Here is a 26,510-nt window from a genome sequence, read left to right as displayed (position 1 = left end):
GTGCAGTGGCCGGATCTCAGCTCACTGCAAGCTCCGCCTCCCGGGTTTACGCCATTCTCCTGCCTCAGCCTCCCGAGTAGCTGGGACTACAGGCGCCCGCCACCTCGCCCGGCTAGTTTTTTGTATTTTTTAGTAGAGACGGGGTTTCACCGTGTTAGCCAGGATGGTCTCGATCTCCTGACCTTGTGATCCGCCCGTCTCGGCCTCCCAAAGTGCTGGGATTACAGGCTTGAGCCACCGCGCCTGGCCTACATTAAACAATTTCTAAAGTCCTTTCAAATCCCATGAGTTTAGAGTTACACACACAGAGACAGTCTAATGCTTTAGACTTGATGTCCAGGTACATTAGTAAAGTGAGCTTTGGAAGAGACTGAAAGAAAGTAGTGAATTGCTTCAAGTCTCCATTTTGCAGGTAGTGGGGTCCAGCAACTGGGAGTCAACACTGGGAGCCCCCACTTGCTGTAAAGCCCTCCCTCTCAGCCATTATGAGAATCAGTTGCTCTAAGGTCAGAGGATGGACTGACATGGACGGACTCAGCCTCCAGGTCACTCACATCCACACCACCTGATCGACAGACACAGTGTGGGCGATGGTAAGAGATGTCTTTCTTTACAAACAAACCAAAAGCTGGTCTGGGTGCAGTGGCTCATGCCTGCACTTTAGGAAGCCAAGGCAGGAGGACTGCTTGAGGCCAGGAATTTCAAACCAGCCTGGGCAACAACATAGTGAGACCCCCACTCTACCAGAAAAGATTTTTAAAAATTAGCCAGGCGTGTTGGCGCACACCTATAGTCCCAGCTACTTGGGAGGCTGAGGCAGAAAGAGCCCCTTAGCCCAGGAATTTGAGGCTGCAGTGAGCTATAATCATGCCATTGCACTCTAGCCTGGGTGACAGAGTGAGACCTTGTCTCTGGGAAAAAAAAACAAACAAAAAAAAGCCTGCATTCTTCAATATTAAAATATTTAGGTTCCAGTAGCCTCCACTGACAGTTAAAAAAAAAAAAAAAAATGCTAAACAAATTTGCAGCCTAAAGACTGTCGGAAAAATCCAGCAAGCTTTCATTAATTTCTTGAATTATACAGGAAGACTCACAGCCACAGAACCCCTGGTTTCTAGAACTAATGAAGCAAAAGTGCAAAAAAAAATTTTAACAGCGTTTTGCTCCCTCAAGTCCTTGTTATAGCCAGCTAAGCGCCGGGCTGCAGCTCCTGGAAACAGCAAACATCTACAGACGTGAGCAACACCAGCAGAACCAGGAGACGGAGCGTCTGAGAGCTCCCTCGCAGTTCTGGAAGCCGAACCAACATTTTCTGAACTTTAGCTAAATTCATACCCCCTTATTTTTCCTTTATTTGGACGGGAAGGAATTGTGAGCCCCATTGATTGCTGCTTCTAGTACAAGGGCTGGTAATTCTGTTTTGAGTCCCTTTTTGAAGCTGGAAGGTTGGAACTCCGTCTTTGCTCAGCACTGAGAAAGGCCTCTGCTTTTAATATTGCATTACTGAGCAATCATTATAATCTCGCCCACAAATTTGCAGCAGGTATCAGTATGTGGTCCAAAGCTTTTAGAACTATTCAGGGGAACAGCTCTCACTGACTTTTCACTGGAGAAAGCGGGACTTCCAATTACACAGGAAAAGTGCAGCAAAATGAGGAACATCTCCCTAATTAGCCTGGCCTCACTGGAGGTGCAGATGTGAAAATCTAAAAGGAAGAAGGTGGGGGGCTCTGGAGTGAGCCCTAGGCCACCAGCTCTCCAGGTCTGCTCTTTCTGAGTTGGGGAAATGGTACGATCACCTGGGGACTAAGAAACAAGGTCCCCGAGGAAGCCCTCGAGCAGCACCCAGGCCCCATTAGAGCCGCCCCCCGCCGCATGGAGAAGGCAGCCGTGGAGGCTCTTCCTCCCTGTGCCAGCCCACGCTGGTCCACACTGGTCCACCTGGAAGGGAGGGCGCCTTGACCAAACCTCTGTTGAAGGCAGGTCTATCCCACGGCATCCTCATGATGAAAGCTGCAGGCTGGGTGCTCAGAAAAGATCTTCCCCAGAGCTCTTGCTAAGGGGTCATTTGCCCAGCTGCAAAATGGGCTGCACGTTCGCAGGGAAGCAGCAATTTTGGCTGGGAGGACTTTAATGGCTGAGAATTCTCGCAAAGCAAGAAGTCATAAATCAGTAAATAGCACCCGACAACTGCCACGAGGGGACATTAAGAGATTCCCAATAAGCCTGCATTTCGAGGTTCGCGGGTCTCACGTCCAGGAGTGGCTGGATGTGGAGGTATCAGTCAATCCCTAATTAGAATACATTATCCATCTTCCTGACACTTCAGTGAAATGTCTATTCCACTCTGAGCTGCAGCTTTGTTCAGAGCAGGTTAATTGATATTCTGATGCCTTCGCTCACCATACCCCCGTGGCTCGGTTCTGTTTTATCACACATCAAAAAGGCCGTATGCTCAGGGCACTCCAGGCACCAGTGCAGAGCTGGAGGTCTGCACAGCTGCGAGGGGTATGGTATCACAGGAGGGACAAGCACTGAGCAGATGTCACAGATGAAAAAAAAAGGAAAGAAAAGAAGCCAGCCAGCCTGGGGAACTTGGCAGGTCCAGCAGAGCGCGGCCTGATGCGGTGCGAGCCGTCCGGCTTTGTGCGAACACTGGCCTCTTTTGCCCTCCTGACTATTATTAAAGCACAATTAGCAACTTCACATGGGAAGGCTCTGTTGCCCTCTGGGCCTCTGCCTGTTTGATGCATTGCCTTTCCGCTCCTCCCCTCTCCTCCCAGGACCAGAGCGTGGGGCTCCCCTGGGTGCTTCCCCCAGTCCTGCCCCTGATCTGGCTCCCAGCTCCGACTGCAGACTCCACCGGAGGCATTCCCTGGAGCTGCATGCTCAATCTCTGCAGTCCCAAGGAGGCAAGCTGAGGCTGAAGACTTGGACTCAATAAATCAGTTTTGCTCAGCTCCAAGTCTGAACCAGGGCAAGCCTCACAAGAGGCACCGAAGTCCCAACGTTGCCTAATGAAATACCGCGTGGTTTCCCCACGTAGAGGAGAGAAACTCTGTCAGCCAGGAAGGAAATGCATCTTAAAAGTTCCGGTTTGGGACAGTGATATGTTCTAAAGCCAATCGGTGAGAACAATGAGACTACTTTGATGAACACAAAAAAGTTGACATCACACTGCCTCAGTAGCAGTTACTTTGGTTTATACAGAAACATAAAAACCTTAGCCTGCCATAGAACCCTAGGATGCCTTCCATATTCAACTCACCTGAAAGATGACTAGCAAGAATTTTTATCCCTAACAATATGCACCCCGTTAGCACTGAACATGGAATGCATTGAACACAGAACGTTAGTATTCCACATTCCACGTGTATGACTGTAGCAGGACCCCGTTACCCCTCAACTTGCTCTGATTCCTCCACCTGGGCGAGGTGAGGTGTGCCCAGGGCTTTGCCTGACCTTTTTCTGGGCACAGCCTAACAGTGATTATGCTCTTACAATGCTGAAATATGCAGGAGTGATTTTTCTAAACAACAGTGTTGAATTCCACCCTTGATAATCAATGATACATGCGTGGTGTTTTTATACAAACCTGCAGATGTGGGGAGATCATTACTCCTACATGTGTAGCCTACAGGCCAATGATCTCTAGGGTATGAAAACCTGGTAAAGCCCAAATGCAGGCATTCAAGAGATGCCTTTTTTTTTTTGACAGAGTCTCGCTCTGTCGCCCAGGCTGCTGGAGTGCAATGGCACGATCTCGGCTCACTGCGACCTTCTCCTCCCGGGTTCAAGTGATTCTCCTGCCTCAGCCTCCCGAGCAGCTGGGACTACAGGCACGTGCCACCATGCCCGGCTAATGTTTTATATTTTTTAGTAGAGACCGGGTTTCACCGTGTTAGCCAGGATGGTCTCGATCTCCTGACCTCATGATCCGCCCGCCTCCGCTGCCCCAAGTGCTGGGATTACAGGCATGAGCCACCGTGCCCGACCTCAAGAGGCTTTTTACTAGTTCCTAAATAGTTTTAAAACAATTACATCAAATTCATATCAAATGTCTATGGTACCCCTGAAGCCACTCCATGGAAGGAGACACAGTTTGAAGAACAAATTGTTCTGTCCCCAGATGGAGCAGTCTACCCTAGCTCTGAGGCGGGGATGGCTCCAAGACAGCCCCCTGCAGAGATAACTCACTTTGGAGGTTCACATTTAGCTCTCCAGGTCAGACATAATGTGCTTTAGATGAAAGTAACGGACATGGATAACCCAGCACCCAGGGCCCTTTCCCCTCAAACACTTTAGACCATGTCTGTGATGTAGACCCACCTCTCTAGAAACAAGATTAGCCCAGGAAAGGATCCGTTTATTGTGATGGTGGAAAGCAGTGGCTTTGGAACCAGACGACCTGTGCCACAGCCAGTGTGTGACTTTCAACCAGTCACTTCATCCTCTCTGGCCTGACTCTCCTCTGCACGATGGGAATAATCAAAACCTAGCTCACTGTTGATGAAATAATTAAACGAGGATTATAAACAAACAGGCCAGGCACTGTGGCTCATGCCCATTAAGAGCACTTTAGGAGGCCAAGGTAGGAGGACTGCTTGAGGCCAGGAGTTCTAGACTAGCCTGGACAACACAGTGAGACCCCGCTTCTACAAAAAAAGTAAAAAATCAGGCCAAGCGCGGTGGCTCACGCCTATAACCCCTGCCCTTTAGGAGGCCAAGGTGGGTGGATCACCTGAGGCTGAGAGTTCGAGACCAGCCTGATCAACATGGAGAAACCCCGTGTCTACTAAAAATACAAAATTAGTTGGGCATGGTGGCGCATGACTCTAATCCCAGCTACTCGGGAGGCTGAGGCAGGAGAATTGCTTGAGCCTGGGAAGTGGAGGTTGTGGTGAGCCGGGATCGTGCCATTGTACTCCATCCTGGGCAACAAGAGCAAAACTCCATCTCAAAAAAAAAAAAAAGTTAGCTGGGCACAGTGACATGCACCTGTAGTCCCAGCTACTCGGGAGGCTGAGGTGGAAGGATCACTTGAGTCCAGGAGTTTGAGGCTGCAGGGAGCTATAATTGTGCCACTGCACTCCAGCCTGGGTGACAGAGTGGACCCCATCTCTGAAAAAACAAACAACAAAACAAGTGTAGTGCCTGGCAACAAAGAAATGACCCAAAGTTAACTAGTTTTATCACTGTAATTTTGAGAAAGGTGAACGATCTTTTTCTCTACCTACTTCCAAAGAGTCCCACTTAAGTTTGTAGAACTTAATATAAAAAAATTGTTTGAAAAGGCAAATCTCGGGGAAACAGGAGCAACTGGCATTCCAGATATGAACTGAGGGAAGATCTTTAATTAAGGAGGACTTGGGGCAGGCACATTTCTCTTTTTTTGAAACTGGGGTCTCGCTATATTGCCCAGGCTGCTCTCAAACTCCTGGCCTCAAGTCATCCTCCTGCCTCGGCCTCCAAAACTGCTGGGATTACAGGTGCACCACCACACCCAGCTGGGACAGACACATTTCAATTAGAATGCGGGGGTCTAGTGAGTTGACAGCTACTGTGGATTCGCCCCAAGGTGGGCTCACGCCATTTGCCATCACTTGGCCAGCGGCCCTCCCTGAGGGGTTTGCTCGTCCTGTAACCCACATGACTGTTTCCTTATCTGTATAACAGGAATGATGAAAATAGTGTCTGTACTTCATAGTCTTTAGGGTTACATGCAACGATGTACCTAAAGTGGTGGCACAATATCTGGCAGACAGTAGGTGCTTAATAAATGTCTCCTGGCATATACAGGCTATTCATAGTTGACAACTCATTTGAAAAACAGACCAAACTCAGCCTAAGAATGGGAGAATGGGCTGGGCACGGTGGTTCACGCCTATAATCCCAGCACTTTGGGAGGCCAAGGCAGGCAGATCATGAGGTCAAGAGATTGAGACCATCCTGGCCAACATGGTGAAACCCCATCTCTACTAAAAATACAAAATTTAGTTGGGTGTGGTGGTGCACGTCTGTAGTCCCAGCTACTTGGGAGGCTGAGGCAGGAGAATTGCTTGAATCCAGGAGACAGAGGTTGCAGTGAGCCAAGATTGCGCCACTGCACTCCAGCCTGGGTGACAGAGTGAGACTCTGTCTCAAAAAAAGAAAAAAAAAAAAGAATGGGAGAATGAGGAGTTGGCCCCCTTCTGCTCTGCCCTTCTGCTGTGGATGCCCTGCTAGCTCTCAGGAGCAGGCCTGGCACCTCTGACTCTCTGCTCAGCCTGCGAAGAGAAGAGTGATGTGGTTGGTGCTTCTGGGTCCAGTCCCGTTCCCAGCATCTCTGTGCTTCTCGAATACTTTCTCCTGCTCCAAGGTCCACTTGCGTCTGCTCAAACCTCAGGCCCTGTCCTGCATCTGATCATCTCTTTTTCCTCATCTACTGCAGTGAGAGGGATCATCTGAGGCATCATGCATCCACAGAGCGTATCAGAACACATGTTCCTCTCCACATGGGGTGCTATGGCTCTGTATGCAGACATGTGGTCAACACGTGCCCTTAACAAGCCTGCATCACACCAACCAACCAATCAGAGCCTCAGCATCAGGGTCTCTTACAGAAACACCCACAAATAAGGGGGCGTAGGGGGTGTGATCACTGTACTCTGCCCGGCACCTCGCCAAGCCCTCAGAAGCCCTGCCTCACTGTGATGCGGGCCATAAGTTTCCTGAGTGGAACTCAGACCTCCCCTTCCAACCCTCTGCAAACCTAACTGTATCTGTATTTGAGGAACACACAGTCAGGGCCTCAGCAGAGCTGTGGATCAATAAAACTGCACTCCTTGGAGGAGGCAAGTGACATCTATAAACCCGTGAGTGTCAAAACAATGGCAAGAAAATCCTGTGTTCCTACTGTCAGTGGGATGAAAGCGGTGTAATTAATGCCAGCCCAATGACACCACAAGGAGAAATAAAACAAACAGCTGGTGGTTCTATGGACCAGCATCTAGCTCCTCCACTCCGTTACCGTTTCCACTATAAAATACTGACTCATGTTATAGGCAGGGAAGCATAAACCTATGACCAAAGAGGAGGAAAAAAAGACTATGGAAACCCAACATGTAAATTCTAAACTTTTGGTTCTACAGTCAAAAGTGTGCTACATCCTCTCCCCACTTATAGTGAAAGAACCAAGTTTCCATGATATTACATGAGCTCTAAGAGGAGTCAACCTGGGAACACAAAAAAGAATTTTGCATTTTGTATACAGTACAGAAAACACCCCCAGCTGGTACAGTCACTTTTAGGGCTGAGGGCCTGAACTTGCTTCCCACATGCATCAGAGACCTGACTCCAGGGATCTGTGGACATGGTCAAGGTTCAACAGAATGGTCCAAGTGTTGCATCTGATGATGGCATTCTTTCTTTAGCTCCAGGAGGAAGATAATGCAGAAGCAGACATTTGGAACCTGATGCATTTCGAGAAGGTCAGTTTTTCTTTTAGGTAATGTATTTATCCTTCCTTTGGGTCAGTGGGTGGGGCTCCTGTGCTACGGCCTCATCCATAGAATGACGGCAGCTCTTGGAACCTGCCTGCTCCTGCCAGCCCTCTGTTTTGAGCCACCTAGAACATTTGCTGGTGCACAGCAGGTGCCCCAGAAGTCTTAGCTGTTGAAAAACATCATAGGACAGTCGTGCCGTTTCAATGGGAAAATGCATCACAGTGTGACGTGGTATTCTGCACATATCAGGTGCCAGTAAATGCTAGCTGAGCATTCTGTGTACCTTATTTTTTATTTTTTTGTTGAGATCGGGTCTCCATCTGTCGCCCAGATGGAGAGTGCAGTGGCGTGATCTCGGCTCATTGCAACCTCCGCCTCCCGGGTTCAAGCGATTCTCCTGCCTCAGCCTCCTGAGTAGTAGGATTACAGGTGCCTGCCACCACACCTGGCTAATTTTTGTATTTTTACTAGACATAGGGTTTCACCATGTTGGCCAGGCTGGTCTCGAACTCCTGACCTCAAAAGATCCACCCACCTAGGCCTCCCACAGCTGGGATTACAGGCGTGAGCCACCACGTCCGGCTGATGTGTACCCTTATCTTGATGGACCATTTCTGCTCTTCACCAGCTGTGTCTGGGCTTAACTCGGGCCTTCATTTTCCTTCTTCCTTGTCTTTACTGTAACATGATCACAGGCTCAATGAGTCATGGGGCAAGGTAACATTCCTTTAACACACTGAAGCAGAGACTTGTTCATATCCCATTTAACTGCTCATGGGTCCTGGACAGCCTCCGTGTTTCTTTCCTTTGCTTTTGATGACAGAATAAGGAAGACTTCTAGAAGAGGTGCTGGGGAATAAGAGGCGATGTCTAGAATGCATTAGTGGGATGCAGATGGGGGCAGCATCCCTCCGCAGGCTCCTGCTCAGCAGCACCGGGAAGGATGCAGCGGGTCTAGCTTTTGTTAGTCACAGTGTGGCTTTGACTCCGCAGGGGCTCTGAGCCTTACAGTTAAGGAAGAAGAAAGAGGAGATGCTGTGAACAGAATGCAGACTGAGGAGGCACCGCCCACCAGTTGAGCACTGTCTTAGTCCATTTTTGCTGCTTATGACAGAATACTGAAACTGTGTAAATTGTAAAGAAAACATTTTTTTTTGCAGGGGGCATGGAACCTCGCTCTGTCACCCAGGCTGGAGCGCAGGGGCGCAATCTCGGCTCACTGCAACCTCTGCCTCCCGGGTTCAAGCCAGCTTCTTGCCTCAGCCTCCCAAGGAGCTAGGATTACAGGTGCCCACCACCACACCCGGCTACTTTTTTTATTTTTAGTAGAGACGGGGTTTTGCCATGTTGCTCAGGCTGGTCCCGAACTCCTGACCTCAGGTGATCTGCCTGCCTTGGCCTCCCACAGTGCTGGGATTACAGGCGTGAGTCACTGAGCCCAGCCCCAATCACCTCTTAAAGGCAGTACTGTAGCTCTCAATGCTGCCACATTGGGGATTAAAGTTCAACATGAGTTTTGGAGGGGACGAACATTCAAACCAAAGCAAGCATAAGAAAGCAAATTCCTGCTGCAGTCACACTGAAGGTCCTTCCCTCACAGCCCAGCTCCATCTCCAAAGGAGTGAACCGAGCATCCCACGTGCTTGGCTTCCTGCATTACACTCGCGCTTGGCAACCTTTTGAACCATTCCTAACCTCCAGAGTGGTGGGACTCAATCCCTAGTGGAAACTCACACACACACACACACACATGCATACACACACACACACACACACACACACAAACCAAGGCAAGTGAACAGGCATGAGGAAGGCAGGCTGCAGCTGGCTGTGAAATTTCATTGATTTTTTTCCTCAGGCACTACACTGAAAAGGCTGCTCCCTCTCACCCACCCAGGTATGGGGATGTAATAGAACTCACTTGAGTTGTGGTTTCAAAAGTGTACCACAGGCCAGGCGCGGTGGCTCACGCCTGTAATCCCAGGAATCTGGGTGGCTGAGGCAGGTGGATCGCCTGAGGTCAGGAGGTCGAGACCAGCCTGGCCAACATGGTGAAACCCTGTCTCTACTAAAAATACAAAAATTAGCCAGTTGTGGTGGCACACACCTGCGATCCCAGCTACTTGGGAGGCTGAGGTGGGAGAATCACTTGAACCCGGGAGGCGGAGTTTGCAGTGAGCCGAGATAGCGCCAAAAAAAAAGTACACTGTGATGTTGCTGGTAGATTTAAACCCACCCAGAAAGTGTCCAGGACTGTTGTCTAACACAAAGCCAGGTATGAAGAAGCAGTGGACTTCTACTCATAAGGGATCCTCAAATGGCCTTCACCCAGGTCATCTAGCATGTAAAAAGCATCTTAACTCTAAGTGGACCTCCGGGCCTGGCACAGTGCTAACCGTTATGCTTGGATCGTCTCATTTAATCAGAGACAGCGAGACAGCTGTTACTTCAGGACATGTGCCACAGCACCTAAGGCCATGCTGCTTGTCTATGAATTACAGGGTGCTCTACGCAGAAAAGAACTGCGGCCCGAGCAGGCTGTCCACACCAGTCCCTGTCTGAGTGTCCCTCACTGCTGTCTGCCAGCCCAGATATTTGAGGGATGGCTCAGGTCAGCAGATATGAACACGAGCCACGTGTGCAGCCCATAAAAATCACATTCCCGGTGCGGGAAGGCCTCTGCCTTTTGATGAATAATAAAATTCTCCGCACATGATGAGCCGTCATAATTGGGCACAAGTCTTCCCTTTGCCCCTGCAGCAGCGTGGGGGTGGCATCCGTACGCGAAAACATTTCTTTTTTTATTTGCCAGATATTTTCCAGTCTGTGATATTCCAAATGTCTGGTGTTGGTGACACACAAATGCCTTTGTCATAAGGCCTGGCACAAGCTTGCCGAGTCCAGCTGAAGCCTGACCTGCCAGTCAGGTAGCCAGGAGCCTCTGCATGGTGGCCTGTAAAATGCCACACTGACCCGGCCTGTGGGACATCAACCAAATTCCTTCCTCCATCTGGGCCTCAGTTTCCCTTTTCATAAGAGGTTTTGGTGGGATGATTTCTGTAGATGGCTTTTTAAAAGACACTGATGAGACAAACTGGGATTCATCCACCAGGTGTGATCACTTTTATGTTACACATTTATTTAATGTTTTAAAATCAAGCACCCTGGTGCTTGATTCTTTTACAGTTGATTGCAGGAATAAAGGAGGAGGAGACAGGAAAATCTCCTGGCATAGGAGATCAGCTTGGAAGACTGGTTCTCAAAAACTTGAACCCGGGGTTCCACGGGGGCACCTCTAGCCTTAGGGTGCAGTGCTTGAACTTTCTCAAGGTGCAGGAGTCCAAGGCCAAACGGGAAACTTGAAAGCATTAATGATCGAAATAATTTTAGAATACAAGGAAGAAGTCGCTAAACAGATCCAAAATTCACAGAAAACAAAGCTAGCACATGGGCCAAAACAATCTCCCCAGAGAAGCCTGAAGGCAGATGTGTTCCTGGTGCTGAAACCATTATTAGGACATTCGGATATGACTGGATAGGGCGGTTGGATGTTAAACACCTTTCCCTCCTTGGGCCACGAGCATGTTGGGATAGGAATTCACTGCCATGGTGGTGCAGAACTGGGGAATTCTCCAAATGGCATTCATTGATTCATTCATTGATTCATTGATTGACTCGTTGATTGACTGATTGATTGATTCATTCATTCATCCTATAAGTATTTACCCAGCATGGAGTCTATGCCAGGTACCACACGAAAGATCTTGCATTTCTAACTATGACAGTGCAGAGTTGGAGAGCAGAATGCTGTGAGCACATGTAACAGGCAGGTCGGCCTCATGTGGGGCTGGACAAGGTCAGGGGAGGCCTCCCTGAAGAAGTGATTTGAAGTTAAGGCTGAGGAATGAGAGCAGTTTTCTAGCTAAGGGGTGGGGTTAAGAGCACTGTGTATTCCTTTTCTATTGCTGCATAACAATCTTAGCAACTTTAGATAATACAATTATTATCACATGGTTTCCAAGGGGCAGGAGTCTAAGCACAGCTCAGCTGGGTCATCTACTCAGTCTCAAAGGCTGCAGTCAAGGCGTTGACTGGGCTGTGTTCTCATCTGGAGGCTTGACTGAGGGAGAACCCTCTTCCCAGCTCATCTGGATTGTTGACAGGATCCATTTCCCTGCTGCCGTATGACTGAGGGCTCTGGTTTCTCGCTTGCTGGGAGCTGGAGGTCCCTGTAGTTCCTAGAGACCAGTCATGTGGGCTTCTCCAACATGGCTGCATACTTCATCATGCCAGCAGGGAGGATCTCTCTCTGGTCTGCTAAAGCACATTCTTACATAAAGTAATGTAGCACCGGAGTGACATCCCCTCACCTTTGCCATATTCAGCTGGTCCTGCTCCCACTCAAGGGGAGAGGATTACATAGCATGGACACAAGGGGGTGGGAAATCATTGAGAGTTGCTTAGTGATATAGTTTGGATATGTGTTCCCACCCAAATCTCACATTAAAATATAATCCCCATTGTTAGATGTGGAGCCTGGTGGGAAGTGTTTGGATCATGGGGGCACCAAACCAAACTCATGATTTGGTGCTATCTTCACAATAGTGAGTTCTCACGAGATCTGGTTGTTTAAAAGTGTATGGCGCCTCCCCCTCCCACTCTCTCTCTCTTGCTCCTGCTCTGGCCACGTGATGTGCCTGCTCCCCCTACACCTTCTGCCATGATGGGAAACTTCCTAAGGCCTCCCCAAAGCTGAGCAGATGCCAGCCCAATGCTTCCCATGCAGCCTGCGGAACCGTGAGCCAATTAAACCTCTTTTCTTTATAAATTACTCAATCTCAGGTATTTCTTTGTGGCATTGCAAGAACGGCCTAATGCAATTAGGGTCTGGCAGCTGCACACAAAGGCCTGAGCAGGGTGGATGCAGGTTGAGCTGGGGAAAGGTGGCGGGCACTGAACAGGTATATGAGAGAAGTCCAGGGATGAAGCTGAGCCGCAGGCAGGCCCAGGACACACAGGGCTCCCGGAAGCAGTGGAGGGTCACAACCACATTTATTTTAAAATAACAAATGTTTCTCTTTTTTTTTTTTTTTTTTTTTTTTTTGAGGCGGAGTCTCGCTCTGTCGCCCGGACTGGAGTGCAGTGGCCGGATCTCAGCTCACTGCAAGCTCTGCCTCCCGGGTTTATGCCATTCTCCTGCCTCAGCCTCCGGAGTAGCTGGGACTACAGGCGCCCGCCGCCTCGCCCGGCTAGTTTTTTTGTATTTTTTTAGTAGAGACGGGGTTTCACCGTGTTAGCCAGGATGGTCTCGATCTCCTGACCTCGTGATCCACCCGTCTCGGCCTCCCAAAGTGCTGGGATTACAGGCTTGAGCCACCGCGCCCGGCCAACAAATGTTTCTCTATGTTTAAAATCATCCTCAGAAGGGTGCACTTTAAAGTAAGTGTGAACATCAGTTGCCTCCAGGGAAGGAAACTGGGTGGTTAAGGAACAGGAGTGACGGGGGACTTTGGTGCCTTTGGAACCATAGGAATGAATATATCGTGGTTATGAAATAAATTCATTCATTCTTTAAAAAGCCATCCTTCCAGCAGCAATGTGAAGAAAGGATTGGGAAGAAACCAGGGTAGCTGCGGGGAGATGGATCAGGTTCCAAATAAAGGGATTCTTAGCAATTTAAATAAAATAGAGCACAAACGGTGACTATGGGCAAGGTAAAATTTAGAATCTCTTTGGTACTGAGCCTTTCCCTCCAAGTTTCCAGAACTTACTGCCTTATGTCTTACCTTTTCTTTGCCCTACAGGGGTAGTCTGAAGATTCGGACACATTCTCTTGATTGTCCCTAACAAATGGCTAACGGGTATCCAACAGGTAGAGCCAGCAATGCCTTTTGATTGTTCCAATACAGAGTGCTAATTTTTCTTTCTCTAAGCATTTGATGGTCACTTCAAAAAAAAAAAAAAATTCTTCAAAGAGATTGCATTAGACCAAAAAAAAAAGAAAAAACAAAGAAAAAGAAACCACTCCCCTGCATTAATACAGAATCCTGATGGGTTATGATTGCGTTATTTTTCCCTGAACACTATTCCCTGCATTCTTTTTGTGCTCTAAATTACCAATTCTAGTCCCTGTGTAGCTAAATAATAATAATTACCATATAAATGAATATGCATATATGTCATTTTTCTCCCTAAAAGCAAGAAAGTCTGTTTATTTTGGATGAGGGTTTGTTTTCTTTTTGCACAACCAAAGCACATAATTAGAAGCCTAACCTCTTACTCTTGAAATCCTGTCTCCAGCGGGAAGAGATGAAAAGGCACTGGATGCCCCTTGAAGGTTAGAAGAAAGTTTAAAACAAATTGAAGGAGATATTTCTTTACTCTGCAGGTAACAACAGCATGGACATGATCAGAATCACAGAACTATAAGGCTAGAAGGGATTTCCATGCTTAAGTCCAACCCCATGATTGTACAGATGGGAAAATTGAGGCCTAAGGAAGGAAGTGAAGCTGTCACCAAAATAACACTCACTGCCTTTTTGAGATGCGACCTTTGAAACAAGAACAGAGTGGCCAATAGTACAACACCGTGTTTGCATCTCGGTTCTGAGACTTAACTGTGGGATCTTCAGCAAGATACACAACCTCTTCAGGGCCTGGATTCTGCATCTATGAAACAGGGTAGACAATAGTGCCACCTCCGCAGGGCTACTGTAAGGACTCCACAGCACACAGTCCTACTGCCGATGCTACACTCCCAATCAAGGGGAGTCACCCAGAATATAATTGCAGCCTCTTGCATAGTGCAAGGTGCGCCTGAAATGTCATGTAGCAGATAACACGCCAAACCAGGCATGTAGACGACGGCTACCACCATCATCAAAATAATCACAATAATAACACACATTATAAATACTCATATAGTCAATATATTATTTATAATATAATATAATCACATATAGTGTAATGCAACTAGTGACGATGTCAATCATAATTGAGATTTTAATTTATAGTATTAACAATGGATATCATCATTTTTATGATGGTGACTTGGGATGCGTAGTCCCGTACTCTGTCCACACTGCAGGTGCACTATGCAAACAGGTTATGCAGACCAAGCTTTTAAATAAGCTCAGGAAGAATTCACAGAAGTTGAATGCGCATTTGAAAGACTATTCTAGGCCGGGTGCAGTGGCTCACGCCTGTAATCCCAGCACTTTGGGAGGCCGAGGCGAGGGGATCACTTGGAAGTCAGGAGTTCGAGACCAGCCTGACCAACGGGGTGAAACCCTATCTCTACTAAAAATATAAAAATTACCCAGTGTGGTGGCGGGCTCCTGTAATCGCAGCTACTCAGGAGGCTGAGGCAGGAGAATTGCTTGAACCTGGGAGGCGGAGGTTGCAGTGAGCCAAGATCATGCCACTGCACTCCAGCCTGGGCAACAGAATGAGACTCTGTCTCAAAAAAACAAAACAAACAAAAAAAAGAAAGGCTATTCTAGATCACTGAGGGCACGTTTGGGATATCCAGTTGCAATCACAGAGAGAATCACCATATTTTCCCCAGAAACTATTAGTCAGTGAGTTAGAGATTTTTTTAAAAATCATGGAAACAAACCTGTCCAGGCCAGCTGAATCCTGTGTGAAAACTGTGCAGCCTTGTTAGATTCTGGAACGGGGAAAGAAGCGCAGTGCGGCTTCAAGGGGGTGTACGTAGCCAGTGGGACACACAGACGATTGTTGGCAGCCCACCCTGAGGCCCTGCATCTCTGGATTCTAGATTTCCACCTAGAATCCAGAATGCTTACCCACCAGAAGCATTTCCATTGGAACGCTGTAACTTGCAAAAATTACTTACACGAAATAGTACTGCTCTGTATGTTTTGAGGTTGGAAAGGAGAGAGACTTCAAGAGTTGCTCAGTGGTATCCAGACACCCACCCTGGGCCTTCTGCAGTGGTTGTGTGGGGTGGATGGGGAAGAGGGGCCCACAGACGCCTTGGCCCCATGCCAAGCCTCTCTTCCTGCTATGAAGTTCAGATCCACCTCTGGCTGACGTAACACCTTTGCTTGTTTATCTGGTTCACACTGTCTGTCTCTCCATGACTAGAACTTCTGTTTCTTAAGAGCAGACGTTTAACTTTCTTGTTCACTGCTTTGGCCCCTGTGCTTAGCAAAGTGATTTGTTGCATAAGAGAATAGATGAATGAATGAATGAATGAATGAATGAATGAATGAATGAATGAATACTTTTAGGAAACACTGGCTGGGAGCCGGGTAGGCCAACAAACCATGACAAGGCTTTTGGTCGTGACTCCAGTTGAGGAACATATCAGGTGGCATGGGGACACATGGGGGCCTGTGAATGGCACAAAACATGACAGGGAGTAGGTAGGCTTTGCCCAGCCTTTGAGCTTCTGTCCCGGGCTGCACGGCACAGCCCTGGAGCCCCCGGGTCACAGCGCTGGTCCTGTGTACCACATGCCTGGTCCACCCTGGCCAGTCCTGCTGCTTCCCACTGTGTGGCTCTGGACGTGCCTCAGGCCCTGCAGCTATAAAATGGGCACAATAATAGTAACATTGACCATGTAGGGTCCCATGAAGCTGGAGAAGCTGCTGGGCGTAGTGCCTGATGCCAGGCTCAGAAGCATGCTCAGTTCAGGTCTCTAGCTTCTCCTGGGGTGAGATGGAGAGCTGGAGCAGAGGCTCTGGGCCTGTTCTGCTCTCCTGCCTGCCTGGACCCCAGAGACCTCTGCCTTCCAGTGGTCAGCAGGCCAGCTCCTGGCTTCTCCTGCACCAAGGCAGCTGGTTGAAGCAAACGCTCTTGACCAGGAGAGAGGGCCGGGGGAAGAGCGGCCTGGACACAGCAGTTCCTGCTCAAGTTCCTGGGTCACAGGTGGTTTGGGGATCATGGCATCTTCAAAGGACATCTGAAAAGGGAAAGGCAGGTCTTCCATAAGCAGGCATAGGGAGGTCCTGCTGCCTTTGCTGACTGAGACAGACTGTGCCATCTCCACTGGGCCTTTCGTTGGCCAAGGGTGGTGATGGCGGCTCATGAGTAGGCCACATTTTTTAGGTGCATGTTATTCCTGAGGGTAGGAACTACACAATTTCTCCCTTCCTGTGTGCTTAGAACGAATGCTCATCACACTGAGAGTCCTGGTTCCAGGAACTCTTGGCATACTGAATTTGAAACACCGCCTGATGGCTAAGACCGTATCCAGCTGTGCTTTCACAGACAGCCCCCACCCCTGCTGAGGGTGTCCAGTCCTGGGCAACTTAAGCCAAAGAAGTACCACTCCCCTGTATTTGACCAAATTTGATGAGTAGCTATCATGATGAAAAGAGAAAACGGCTTAGCCTTAAAGATCAAAGAGAGCCAGGCACGGTGGCTCATGCCTATAATCCCAGCACTTCAGGAGGCCAAGACATGTGGATCACTTGAGCCTAGGAGTTTGAGACCAGCCTGGGCAACATGGTGAGATCCTGTTGCTACAAAAAATATAAAAATTAGCCGGGCAAGGTGGTGCGCGCCTGTGGCCCCAGCTACTCAGGAAGCTGAGGCAGGAGGATTGCTTCAGCCCAGTTTAAGATCAGCCTGGGCAACACTGGGAGACCACGTCTCACAAAAAATAAAAATGAAAAATAGACGGGCATGGTGGCATGTGCCTGTAGTCCCAGCTACTCAGGAAGCTGAGATGGGAGGATAGCTTGAGCCCAGGAGGCTGAGGCTGCAGCGAGCCATGACTGTGCCATTGCACTCCAGCCTGGGCGACAGGGCAACACCTTGTTTCAAAAAAAAAAAAAAAAAAAAAGACTGAAGAGAAGAAAGGAAAACTCCCTTGAATGCTTCCTGCCTGGTGATCTGCTATGGAAGAATCTAATCCAACTTGGCAAATGCATAAGAAATAATGGATTAAGGCACACAGCATTTTGTAGGGGAAAATGCTGGCCCATTTCCAGTCACTCGGGCCATCTTTCCCTCCCCTTTAATTCTCTGCCAAAAGATTGTTTGGCACGTCCTCGAGAAAAGAGGTGGGAAACCTTAAACATAGTGACCGACCGATGGGTCAGTTTTAGGAAAAGTTCCCACGGGGTTGGTTGGACACTCTGAGTTAAGAGTGTGAAGTTGGGGTAAAGGGCTGGGTTTTCTGGTCCCTGCCTCACTTGTGGCTGCCATTCCCGCCAGCCTAAGACGGCCCCTCCACAGTCCACTCCAGTCCCCTTCACTAGAGACTTCAGGAATAACTTGACTCTCCTGGCCATGGTTTTTCCATCACAACCCTTCTCACCATCTGCCTTGCCTTGGTCATGTTTGACTCTGTCTCCAATTGCAAATGGTGAGCCCAAGGCAGGCAACACCATCTTGCTCATCTTGCTAGAAGTGAGGGGTGCTGAGGAGGAGGGTCTCGGGTGTGGGGAAGGGTCCTAGCAGTGAAAACAACTCAGGGCCTGCAGGGGGCACTCAACTGGAGACGCAGAATCAAGCCATGGAGCTTGGAAGTCGGGTGACTGGGAGGGAACTTAGTGAAAATGAAAGTCTGTGGTGAAGCTGGCCTTTCTCCTAACACTCCTGGAAGGTGGAAGTTTGCCTTTTTTTTTTTTTTTTGAGCTGGAGTCTTGCTCTGTCGCCCAGGCTAGAGTGCAGCAGCGCGATCTTGACTCACTGGAACATCTGCCTCCCAGGTTCAAGCGATTCTCCTACCTCAGCCTCCTGAGTAGCTGGGACTACAGGCACGTGCCACCGTGCCTGGCTAGTTTTTTTATATTTTTAGTAGGGACGAGGTTTCACCATGTTAGCCAGGATGGTCTCAATCTCCTGGCCTCATGATCTGCCTGTCTCAGCCTCCCAAAGTGCTGAGATTACAGGTGTGAGCCACTGCGCCCGGCTGGAAGTTTGCTTTCTATTGAGAGCTCAAGAGAAAGGGCAGAAATGTTTTTGTGATCGACGTGAAAGTGTTACTTAGAACAGGGGTTGGCAAGCTACAGCCCCCTGGCCAAATCTGGCCTGCTGCCTGCTTCTAAGATAAAAGTCTTTCTAGAGCACAGCCATGTCCTTTCGTTTCTGTGTTGTGTACGGCTGCCTTTGTATTACACCAGAGCTGGTCGTTGTGATAGAGGCCGTATAGCCTGCAAAGCCTCGACGAGTGTCTCTCCAGCCTTTTCAGAAAACATGCATCCACCCCCGATTTAGAACAGCCTCTGGGCTCTGGATATCTGCCTATACCTGGGCAAAAGACCATCCACTCACAGTGAACAATTTGAGGTCAGATGTAAACACACTGTTTAGAGTCAGCGTTGCAGCCCAGCCTGCAGCATGTTTGTGATGTAGATCTCATGGCTGAGGGCCATGCAGAACAAGCTCGTGAGAACTGCTACTCCAACTCCAGCATGCTGGAAAGATTCCTGGGTACTGCTTCAGATTTGGGGCTTCCCAATAAATATATATATTTTTTGAGACAGGGTCTTGCTCTGTCACTCAGGCTGGAGTGACGTGATGCATGTTGGCTCACTGCAACCTCCCCCTCCCAGGCTCAAGCGATTCTCCTGCTTCAGCCTCCCAAGTAGCTGGAATTACCAGTGCATGCCACCATGCCCATCAAATTTTTTGTGTGTTTAGTAGAGACAGGGTTTCGCCATGTTGGCCAGGCTGGTCTTGAACTCCTGGGCTTAAGCGATCCTCCTGCCTCAGCCTCCCAAAGTGCTGGGATTACAGGCATGAACCGCATGAACCACTGCATTCAACCCTAATACCATTTTTTTTTTTTTTTTTTTTTTGAGACAGGGTCTCACTCTGTCGCCCAGGCTAGAGCACAGTGGCATGATGTCAGCTCACTGCAACCTCCACCTCCTGGGTTAAAGTGATTCTCCCACCTCAGCCTCCCAAGTAAATGGGATTACAGGCGTGCGCCACCATGTCCAGCTAATTTTTTTAAATTTTATTTTTATTTATTTTTTTGAGACAAAGTCTTGCTCTGTCACCCAGGCTGGATTGCAATGGTGCTATCTCGGCTCACTGCAAACTCTGCCTCCTGGGTTCAAGCAATTGTCCCTGCCTCAGCCACTCAAGTAGCTGGGATTAAAGGTACCCACTACCATGCCCAGCTAATTTTTGTATTTTTAGTAGAGACAGGGTTTCGTCATGTTGGCCAGGCTGGTCTTGAACTCCTGACCTCAGCTGATCCGCCCTCCTCGGCCTCCCAAAGTACTGGGGCTACAGGCATGGGCCACCATGCCCAGCCAATTTTTTGTATTTTTAGTAGAGACGGGGTTTTGCCATGTTGGCCAGGCTGGTCTAGAACTCCTGGCCTCAAGCAATCCTTCTGCCTTGGCCTCCCAAAGTGCTGGGATTACAGGCGTGAGCCACCACGCCCAGCCTGGCCCTAATACATTTTCAAGTGAGAGACAGATAGAGAGAGAGAGAGAGATAGTCTGTATGTGCATATATATATATTTTAAAAGGACACAATTTCCGATTCTGGGAGACATGAAATGCGCGCCACCCCCCTTGTCACCCCCAGTGAAAGTAGCTGTAATACATGCATAAAACACACGGGGCAGCTATTCGAGGACTCAGAAAGTTATCCAATAGTAGGCAAGTTGGGGGAAAAGACTAGAATCCCAAATACCACCAAACCAGTATCTCCTGACCTGGTCTTAAGGCAACCTGAAGGCTGAAGGTGGGCAGCGGATGGGAGAAGAGTGAGCTGGGAGGGAGTGGAAAAAGGGGCTCCTAGCACTCGGAGTGGGGGTGCCTCTGTGGGATTTTTCTTTTCTCTGTTTTCTCACACTCCTGCCTCCAGGCAGTCCTGCGTTGGCAGTGGTGGCACGGCTGTGTCAAAGGGGACTGCAGTTACTGAAACACTGAAAGAGGGGACCCTTCTCCAGTCCCAAGAGAACAGGGCAAAGCCTGGTCAATCCTTCCTCTCTTGTCCTCCCACCACTTGACCCTGGTCATGGGTGCAGTCTCAGGAAGTGAGTGGCAGAGCGGGATAAATAAAACCTCAGTTTCCTGGCCAAAATAACAAAAAGAGGAGCACCAGGGAACTAGGAGTTACTGGGAGATGCCAGAGAGGGGAGCTCAGGGAAGTAACTAAACACAGTGTTTGATGAGATCAAAGGCTCACCCCCAAGCTGTGCGCGTGTGGGCCTGACCCTAAACAGCATTTCAGAGACACTGAGATGTGAACTGTGGCCAGCTCACTGCCAAGTCCCCAGGTGCCCCTGGTGATATGCGTGCAGCACAGAGCTGCACGGTCAGTCACTGCACAGCACTGCAAAGGGGCTGAACACAGGACTGACATGGAAACCACACCCTGAGAAGCCTGGTAGGAACGTGCAACCTGAACCCAACTGAATCAGTCATCTCCTTAGGCAAAAACAATGACATTTGCCGTAGGATTTAAACAAGACCCAGAGCCTCATAACAATATTTAAAATGTCCAGGATACAAAATTACTTAGCGCAGGGAGAACCAGGAACATCTCTACTCACATGAGAGCAGATACAGATGTCACCACCACATAACTCAGATGTTGGAATTAGCAGATGAAGACTCAAAAGTGGCTATTACAAGAAAGTTCCAACTGGCAAACACATGGAAAGATAGAGTCTCAGCAAAGACACAGAAGGCAGAAAGGATCGATGCAATAAAAAATTCACAGGACAAGCTGAATAGTGGAATAAAAAACAAAGGGAAGGTTCAGTGACCCTGACAATAGTTCAATACAAATTATCACATCTGATTGACAGAGAGTAAAAACAACAGGGGCCGGGCATGGTGGCTCATGCCTGTAATCTCAGCACTTTGGGAGGCCGAGGCGGGCAGATCACTTGAGGTCAGGAATTCCAGACCAGCCTGGCCCACATGGTGAAATCCTGTCTCTATTAAAAATATAAAAATTAGGTCAGGCGCAGTGGCTCATGCCAGTAATCCCAGCACTTTGGGAGGTCGAGGCGGGCAGATCACGAGGTCAGGAGATCAAGACCATCCTGGCTAACACGGTGAAACCTCATCTCTACTAAAAAATATAAAAAATTAGCAGGGGATGGTGGCATATGCCTGTAATCCCAGCTACTCAGGAGGATGAGGCAAGAGAATAGCTTGAACCCGGGAAGCGGAGGTTGCAGTGAGCTGAGATCACACCACTGCACTCTAGCCTGGGTGACAGAGTGAGACTCCATCTCAAAAAAAAAAAAAAAAATTAGCCAGGCACGGTGGTGTATGCCTGTAACCCCAGCTAATGGGGAGGCTGACACATGAGAATTGCTTGAACTTGGGAGGCAGAGGTTGCAGTGAGCTGAGATTGTGCCACTGCACTCTGGCCTGGGCAACAGCGTGAGACTGTGTCAAGAAAGGGAAGGGAAGGGGAGGGAAGGGGAGGGGAGGGGAGAGGAGGGGAGGAAGGAAGATAAGAAAAAAAAAAACATCAGAGCCTCAGGGACCTGTGGGACAACAGCAAAAGGGCGAACGCTTTGTGTTACTGGAGTTGCAGAAGGGGAGGAGAGAGAGTAGGTGCAGGAAGTTATGTGAAGAAATAAAGGCTAAAAACTTTGCAAGTTTGAAGGAAAACACAAACCTATAAATTCAGGAGCTCAGCAAACACCAAAAAGAATAAGCCCAAAGAAATTCATCCCAGACATGTCACAGTTACACTAGTGAAAACTAAAAACAGGCCAGGCGCAGTGGCTCACGCCTGTAATCCCAGCACTTTGGGAGGCCAAGGCGGGTGGATCACCTGAGGGCAGGAGTTCAAGTTCAGCCTGGCCAACGTGGGGAAACCCTATCTCTACTAAAAATGCAAAAATAAGCCAGGCGTGGTGAGGCATGCCTATAATCCCAGCTACTCAGGAGACTGAGGAAGGAGAATTGCTCAAACCTGGGAGGTGGAGGTTGCAGTGAGCTGAGATTACACCACTGCATTCCAACCTGGGTGACAGAGAGAGACTCCCCCTCAAAAAGAAAGAAAGACGAAAGAAAGAAAGAAAAGAAAAGAAAGAAAGAAAGAAAGAGAGAGAGAGAGAGAAGAAAAAAAAGAAAACTGAAAACAAAGAAAAAATCTTAAAAGTAGTCAGAGAAAAAAAAATGATGCATTTTTTTTTTTTTTTTTTTTTGGAGACAGTCTCGCTCTGTGGCCCAGGCGGAAGTGCAGTGGCCGGATCTCAGCTCACTGCAAGCTCCGCCTCCCAGGTTTACGCCATTCTCCTGCCTCAGCCTCCCGAGTAGCTGGGACTACAGGCACCCGCTACCTTGCCCAGCTAGTTTTTTGTATTTTTTTTTGGTAGAGACGGGGTTTCACCGTGTTAGCCAGGCTGGTCTCGATCTCCCGACCTCGTGATCCGCCCTTCTCGGCCTCCCAAAGTGCTGGGATTACAGGCTTGAGCCACCACGCCCGGCCATGATGCATTATTTATAAAAGAATTTGAAATTTGAATGACTAGATTTTTCATAGAAACCACAGTGGTCAGAAGTAAGTGGAGGCTGGGTGTGGTGGCTCACGCCTATAATCTCAGCACATTGGGAGGCCAAGGCAGGAGGACTGCTTGAGACCAGGAGTTGGAGACCAGCCTGAGCAATAGAAGGAGACCCAGTCTACAAAAAATTAGCTGGGCGTGGTGGCAGACACCTGTGGTTCCAGCTACTGGGGAGGCTGAGGCGAGAGGATCCTTTGAGCCCAGAAGGTCAAGGTTGCAGTGAGCAGTGATTGCCACTGGACTCCAGTGTGGGCAACCGAGCAAGACTCTGCCTCAAAAAGAAAAAAAAAGGAAGCGGAGTGCTAGCTTTGGCAAGCACATATACTAAAATTAGAACAATACAGAGAATATTAGCATGGCCCTTTAAAAATTACAAAAAAAGAAAAAAAAATTATAAGTGAAACATTTATAAAGTGCTCAAAGAAAAAAACTGTTAACCTAGAATTCTAAATTCAGAAAAAAATATAGGAGTCTAGGCGTTCGATAACCAGCTTGGGCAACATAGTGAAATTCTATCTCTACAAAAAGTACAAAAATTAGTTGGGTGTGGTGATGCATGCCTGTAGTCCCAGCTACTCAGGAGGCTGAGACAGGAGAATCACTTGAGCCTGGGAAGTTGAGGCTACAGTGAGCTGCGATCATGCCATTGGGGTCCAGCCTGGGTGACAGAGTGAGACCCTGTCTCAAACATACATACATACATACATACATACAATAAAATAAAATAAAAAGAGAAAAGTAATGATGTGACCCAATAGGGTTCCTGTGAGGACACACGAGTCAGTGTGCAAAGCCCTTCTGTGGCGCCCATCACTGCCCAGTAGACGGGTGCTATGCTGCTGTCCTCCTGAGCCCTCCTCTGCCCTCTCCACTCTCCTCGTGCCCCGGGAGGTGGCCTCAGTGTACTGCTCACCTGGATTCCTGCCCTTTGGCTTCACTGGGTCTGGCAGGAGATCAAAGGACGGGAGGCGAGAGTCTGGGGTACCCCTAATTCTGTCTCCTGCCAATGCAAGTCCCTGGCGCCTCGCCATCACTCGCCAGTTGCCTTACCCTCCCACGCTTCTGCGACTGTCCTGTCATTAAATGCTTTCCTGTGACCCCTCTGGCTGGGCTGGCTATTTCCTATGGGAACCGTGACCGATACAATGAATTCCACGCTCTTCCTTTTCCTTTGACAAAAGCAAAATCCATGTCTGTAGACCGACCTTCACGGAGCTCCCGTTTGCCTGCCTTACCTTCTCTCATGCCTCTGGTCATCTCTGGTCTTGGAGATGAACACACACCCTTCACCCTCCCCTTTATCTTGGCACTGAAAACCCCAGCTCACTGGAGTCCTACCCGCTTGATGCAATCCTCTTCAGCCAGGCGTTCCTGAATCAGTTGGACGAGCAGCGCGCTGGGAATTGTCTGAAGGAAAAAGGACACACAGAATGATGGCCCGAACCTGCATCCTGCAGCTCAGGACACAGACCAGCACACACCCCTCACCAACGCCCTGGCCTCGGGAAAGCTCCGACCACCATCGGGCCCCGCCCTTCCTCCACCCACCGCACCTGCTTCCTTGAACTCTCTTCTACCCCCAGCATCTTTGAGGGCGTCCCTCACACGTGTACTCACCTTATCCTGTGCCCAAGCCCCAACATGGCCTTGCCCAAGCCCCAACATGCCCTCACCCACCTCCACCTGAATAACTCCAGGGCTCCCTCAGAGCCTCAGCCCCAACTGCCAGCCTGCAGGAAGCCCTGCCACATCCTCCCAGACCAGGCTGGTGCTACTTCCCGTGCTCCATCGTCCTGGATGGAGAACTCCGTCACTGCACTAACCACCACACATTCTAATGGCCCGCCCATGTGGCTGTGTCCCCAGTAAGTTGTAAAGCTCTTCGAGGAAAGGGACAGTGTCCTGCTGACTCTGGACCCCAGACAGTGGCAGGTGGGAGGGGATTGGCTCCAAGACCCAGCAGAGGCGAGTGTGTCCATCTCTTCCCAAGTCCACGGTCAGTGACCTCACGTTGGTAACAAAATTGGCCACGGTGGGAGTGGCTACACCACAGAAATGGCAAAGGCTACGTACAATAAGGACTCGCCGCCCTGCCCCCAGTGCTGCTTGTTAAATGTTGACCAGCAGATCACTGCCCCAGCACCAAAGGGTATCAAGGACATAGGAAGCCCTGTCGGCCATAATGAAACTTCAAATTCCTTGATTCATTCAACAAGTAGCAGTCACGACGGCTAGCGTGTGTGAAGCATATGCTATGTGCCAGGCCTTGGGCCAAGCGCTCCATCCTCTGCTCTGTGTAACAACTCTGTGCCATCTGTAACACTGTCACCCTTTTCACAGAGGAGGAAGCTGAGCCTCAGAGAGGTGAAGCCACTTCTCGAGGGTTGCACCTCCAGGGAGCAGAAGGCAGGGCTTGAACTCACGCCAGTCTACCCAGAGCCACGCATGGGAGTGATAGACAAGCCCAGATGGGTGAGCGAGGGGAGGAGGCTGGAGGCTGCCTTCCTTCTGCCTTCTCTCTTCCGAACTTTCTGACCAGCATCCATACTCCACTTTTTTTTTTTTTGAGACGGAGTCTCGCTCTGTCGCCCAGGCTGGAGTGCAGTGGCCGGATCTCAGCTCACTGCAAGCTCCGCCTCCCGGATTCACGCCATTCTCCTGCCTCAGCCTCCCGAGTGGCTGCGACTACAGGCGCCCGCCACCTCGCCCGGCTAGTTTTTTTTTTTTTTTTTGTATTTTTTAGTAGAGACGGGGTTTCACTGTGTTAGCCAGGATGGTCTCGATCTGCTGACCTCGTGATCCGCCCGTCTCGGCCTCCCAAAGTGCTGGGATTACAGGCTTGAGCCACCGCGCCCGGCCTCATACTCCACTTTTTATAATCAAGTCTGATCTAACTTACAAAGCCTCAAACGCCCCAGGGCCAATGCCCCTGGAAAAGCCACTCCCAAGAGTCCCCTTGCCCTGGGGTCACTGAGAGCTGGGAGTTCTTCCCAGTCCCCCAAACAGTCTGCCATGGGAGACTCCCAGGCCAGCCCCAAACCACACATCCCAACATCAGGGCAAAACCAGCCTCCCAGGAACGGCAAGGAGGGGCTTCTGTCTGGGGCTGGCCACAGCCCTTGGCCACAGCCGGCTGCCCAGGTGTGCAGTTGGGTTCACACACAAGCGCCCAGCTGAGGGGGTGAGGGCAGGGGAAATCCACCTTACACTCCTTTGTCCAAGCGAGAAGGTGCTGACGTGGGGCCAGGCAGCCCAGGCGGATGACCACCTGTTCCTAATCTCTCAGTGTCCTGGGGCTGGTGGTGGCCCTGGCAACATTCCAGTGAGCTAGACAAACATCTAGATCTTTACATTTAGAACCAATGTCTGTGAGGGCTTGGAGTGACCACCGGACCCTGCCTCTGGAATGCCGTGGCATCTGCCTTGACTGCTGTTGGCGCGCTTAAGGGGACAGAGAGCTAGGCCATCACAGAGCCACTCCAGCAGGCTGCGTGAACCCGCTGGGGCCTGCTGACTCACAAGGGTACTTTCCTAAGGGCCCTGTGCATGGCAG

At 49.5% G+C, this 26,510-nt stretch overlaps 1 protein-coding gene and 1 pseudogene across 6 annotated transcripts in view; one reads left to right on the top strand and one right to left on the bottom strand.

The window, feature by feature from the left end:
- Nucleotides 1-26,510, bottom strand: part of AK8 (adenylate kinase 8) — a 160,628-nt gene that overhangs the window by 110,356 nt on the left and 23,762 nt on the right. For 3 of the 6 annotated variants that reach the window (XM_031934095.1, XM_023189001.2, XM_031934096.1), the window contains 2 exons: nt 24,296-24,364; nt 20,978-21,069 (listed from right to left, as the gene is read on the bottom strand). Coding sequence is in view for 3 of the 6 variants with exons in the window: in XM_031934093.1 (XP_031789953.1) it covers nt 24,296-24,364 (69 nt within the window). In the remaining 3 variants the exon portion in view is untranslated. The remainder of the gene's footprint in view (nt 1-20,977; nt 21,070-24,295; nt 24,365-26,510) is intronic. The other 3 variants (XM_031934093.1, XM_023189000.2, XM_031934094.1) reach the window with 1 other exon arrangement.
- Nucleotides 23,257-23,352, top strand: LOC111524013 (annotated as a pseudogene).

The sequence above is a fragment of the Piliocolobus tephrosceles genome, chromosome 14 (genome assembly GCF_002776525.5).
Source record: "Piliocolobus tephrosceles isolate RC106 chromosome 14, ASM277652v3, whole genome shotgun sequence".
Taxonomy (NCBI): Eukaryota; Metazoa; Chordata; class Mammalia; order Primates; family Cercopithecidae; genus Piliocolobus; species Piliocolobus tephrosceles.
This window is presented reverse-complemented; position numbering and strand designations above follow the sequence as displayed.